At 53.0% G+C, this 3,402-nt stretch overlaps 1 protein-coding gene across 1 annotated transcript; it reads right to left on the bottom strand.

Moving 5' to 3' along the window:
- Window positions 1-1,719: 1,719 nt before the first annotated feature.
- Window positions 1,720-2,490, bottom strand: VENTX (VENT homeobox). Its single transcript, XM_027840463.1, has 3 exons — window positions 2,458-2,490; window positions 2,183-2,395; window positions 1,720-2,058 (listed from the first exon to the last, which is right to left on the bottom strand). The coding sequence occupies exons 1-3, from the start codon at window positions 2,488-2,490 to the stop codon at window positions 1,720-1,722; spliced, it is 585 nt and encodes a 194-aa protein (XP_027696264.1).
- Window positions 2,491-3,402: the final 912 nt, after the last annotated feature.

Here is a 3,402-nt window from a genome sequence, read left to right as displayed (position 1 = left end):
CCTAAGTCACTTACTAGGCAAGCTGCCATGCACATACCTCAGTTTTATCATTTAGAAAATGGGGCTCACAGGCCCCACATCACAAGGTGGTCAACTATGAACTGTTCCTTTCTCTAGACCTCCATACTAGATGTGTCCCTCATCCTGGGATGCTTGCTTTCCTCCATCTCCACCTCTAGAACTCTGGCTGTCCTTCAGAAGTCAACTTATTGATCTCTGTATTTGATCAACCAACTGACATTTGTTAAGTGAGCACTGTGTGCCATTTCCCATGAGTTCTCTCTGCCTCAGTCTTCTTCCTTTAAGCTCAGCTCAGATCCTATCCTCGCCTTCTGTGTGTAACTTTTCCTGACATTTCCCTCACTGCCCCCCTCCCCCCAGGCCCAGCACAGTAGGTGGCACATACTAGAAACTTTATTAACTGCTCATTTAAAGATGTCAGGCACCACTTTTCCTTCCAAGGCTACCTATGTTTCCCACACACTTATGTGGGAACGTGCGTACGTTGTCTCTCCCATCAGAGAATAAGTTCTGTGAAGGCAGGGGACTGCTTTATCTTCCTGCCCCAGTCATTGTCCAACACATCACCCGACTGAGGCTTGAAATAAATTCCTGATGGCTGGTCTGACTGTATGAGGGTATCAGGCAGAAGTGTCCTGGGTCAGGTTGCTGCTCTGCCCTCACTGCTCCCTCCCTGCAAATCTCTGGAGTCTCCATTCACTTCTGGGCATTTTAGGCAGGAAGGAGCTGAACAAGCTAGAGCCCACACAGCTCAGGTCTAGAGCAGCCCCGGGGTTTGTGGGAAGATGGACCCTTCACTCTCAACCGTGACCAGTTTGCAAATATTGATTCAGCCTCTAGTCTTGGTAGTATCTAGATAAATTCTGAACCCCAAGGTAAGCAGGAGTCAGCCCTATAGGGTAAAAACCTTGCTTTGCACTGTGGTTATGGTTAAAGGGGCCTCAAATTGAGTGGAGGGACTGCTCATTTAGGGAGTCCCTCCCCATCAGTAGAAGAGACTGCTCTCCTTTTTCTCTGCTCAATCCTGCCCCCAAACTATGCAGGGACCAGATTCTTCCCTCCCTGCCCCCTGCAGTAACTTTGGCTCAGAATCCTCAGCCTAATTCGTTGATGAGTAACCTCTTGCAAATGAATTGAATTGGCTCCCCCTATTACCTCCAGGTTCAGATATGCTCTGCTCTTTGGCCTTCACTTCTCATTGGCCAGGATGTTTTTCACACAGAGAACCAAACCTCCCCCATTTTCCATCTCCTGTCTTTGCCTTATCTTCTCCTAGAATGCTCTCTCCTCTCACCTTGAGTTTTGAACACCTCCTGCAAGAAGATGCCCCCCCCATCTTTATAATGATTGCTAAGTTGTTTCTCTTTTGGAATGGAATGGAATCATCAGAAGTGGGCTGCTTTCTTTTGCAAAATCCCAAATTACATATATACACATAAGATGTATTAGAAACCTAACTATTCTTTAATATTTCCATAAATAATTCTTTCTGTACATAATATACTTCGACAAAAATTTGCAAATATATACATGTAAGTTCACGTTTGGAGGGCCTCCAGTGGGGCAGAAGTCACAGGGAAACTAAGGTCTTCTGTCTCAGACTTTGTCTCCTGGAGGCTTCCTGTCCTGTCCAGTCCAGTCCCTTATCTCTTTTTCCTCAGTATCAATGTCACCCTCAAAGTGGGCGGGCCCCAAATGTCACAATGCTCTCAGGAAGGAGGCCTGGTCTGGGCAACCGCTCAGCAGACAGGCCAGCACCGACGGGATGGCAGGAGGGGCTACTTTGCAGGAGCTGGGGGATAAGGGCAGAGGTGGGAGGGCCAGGCCACCAGCAAAGGGCTCCTGGACAAGGCCGGGGACTTGGAGCTGCGGTGAACTGGGGTACACGTATGGCAGGCCTGGAGGCGGCATTGGTGCGGAGCGCAGAAGCAGGGGGCTGTAGAGATGGAGGGGGAAGCCTGGAGGCGGGTCGGGGGGCCTCAAATCCTGCAGCTGGCGCTTCAGCTTCATTCGGCGATTCTGGAACCAGGTTTTTATCTGTGGGAGCCCAAAAAGCCAAGCCTGAGCATCGCTGCAGGCTGGCGGCCAGGCTCGAGGGTGAGGGTAGGATGGGGTGTAGTGGGAAACTCCTTCCCCCCCCGCCCCCAACCCGATCGGATACCTGAACTTCTGACAGCTGCATCTTGCCGGCAAGTTTGCGCCTCTCAGCAGCGCCCAAGTAGTGGTGGCGTTTGAAGGAGCTCTCCAGAGTGCTGATCTGCTTGGTCGTGAAAGCCGTGCGAAGGCGGCGAGCCCCCCGGCCATGGGGTTCGGCGCCTGGGCTCTCTGACAGCCCGCAGCTGCCAGTGCTGACCTCAGGGGAAGCCTTCTCGCCCTGAGACCAGGATTCTAGGGAGAAAGGAGGCGCTTAGGAGGTCTAGGCCTTCCCACCCAGACCTGTCGCCACGCCCTCCCCGGGGGCCCTAGCATCCGCGCAGGTTGAATGACTAGGAATCTCTCCAAATGACAGCTTGCTCTGGTAGGGAGGGTCAATCAGGGCTGGCGGGTAAGCTAAGTGCTTCCTTACTAGTCAAAACACGTGGCCCTGAGTGGTGGGGAGCTCCCCAAATGATAGGTAGAGCAGACGAGAGTACCTCGCCTCACCCTCTAACACGACTTGACCCTGAACTGCACCCTTCTGGCTTCTGGAGGAAAGGCGGTCAAGCAGGAATCAAGCTTTCCTGGAACCAGTGAGTTCCCCTATTGGGTGGGCCTGATCCAGTCTGGTCCCGTCCTGTCTCATCCCTTCTAGCCACCCGTGACCCCCCTTTCCCTGCCTCCTCCCCTCTTACCCCACAAACACAACTCTTTTCTGTGATTTTGGCCTTTCTCTCCACCCCATCCTCATTTGGGACCCCCTTCTCTATTGACCCCCACAATTGGAGAGAGCACTTACTGACTGACGAAAACCCTCCGATGGCGGCGGCCTGTAGCTCTGGAGGCCGGGAACTCATGGAAGGGCCCTCTGACCCCAAGGTAGCAGGGGAACCCGAGAAAGGATCCCCCAAGAGGCCCTGGGGCCTTGGGTCTCCCCTTAGGGTGGAAGTCTCAGAGTCACCATGGCCAAGGTGTGAGGGATTTTGGCTGCTCTGGGAGAGCCATTCCACAGAAAAAGGAGCCTTAGTCATGGGGAGGACAGTCAGTAGACACTGAGGGGGACGCACTTTGACTCTCTGGGGAGCGCCAGGGTGAGACTTATATAAGTTGCAGAGTGGCTAAGGGCCCACCCCCTAATCTGGCTTGCATAAACAAACCTCAAAGGCTCCGATAAGTACCACCTAATTGTCCTACATTCAGCCCCACCCCGGGGGCCCTTCTCACTTCGACTGGCTCCTAGATGTC

Source organism: Vombatus ursinus, unplaced genomic scaffold, assembly GCF_900497805.2.
Source record: "Vombatus ursinus unplaced genomic scaffold, bare-nosed wombat genome assembly UNPS02014845.1, whole genome shotgun sequence".
Classification (NCBI taxonomy): Eukaryota; Metazoa; Chordata; class Mammalia; order Diprotodontia; family Vombatidae; genus Vombatus; species Vombatus ursinus.
Note: the sequence above shows the minus strand (reverse complement) of the source record. Positions and strands in the feature narration are given on the sequence as shown.

What these genes read in the sequence shown, in the direction of transcription:
- VENTX (XM_027840463.1), bottom strand. Translation starts at nt 2,490, where the DNA reads ATGCTAGGGCCCCCGGGGAGGGCGTGGCGACAG. An exon ending in CGGGGAGGGCGTGGCGACAG is followed by an intron (nt 2,396 to 2,457) that starts GTCTGGGTGGGA and finishes TCCTGGTCTCAG; the next exon opens with GGCGAGAAGGCTTCCCCTGA. An exon ending in TGCAGCTGTCAGAAGTTCAG is followed by an intron (nt 2,059 to 2,182) that starts GTATCCGATCGG and finishes GGGCTCCCACAG; the next exon opens with ATAAAAACCTGGTTCCAGAA.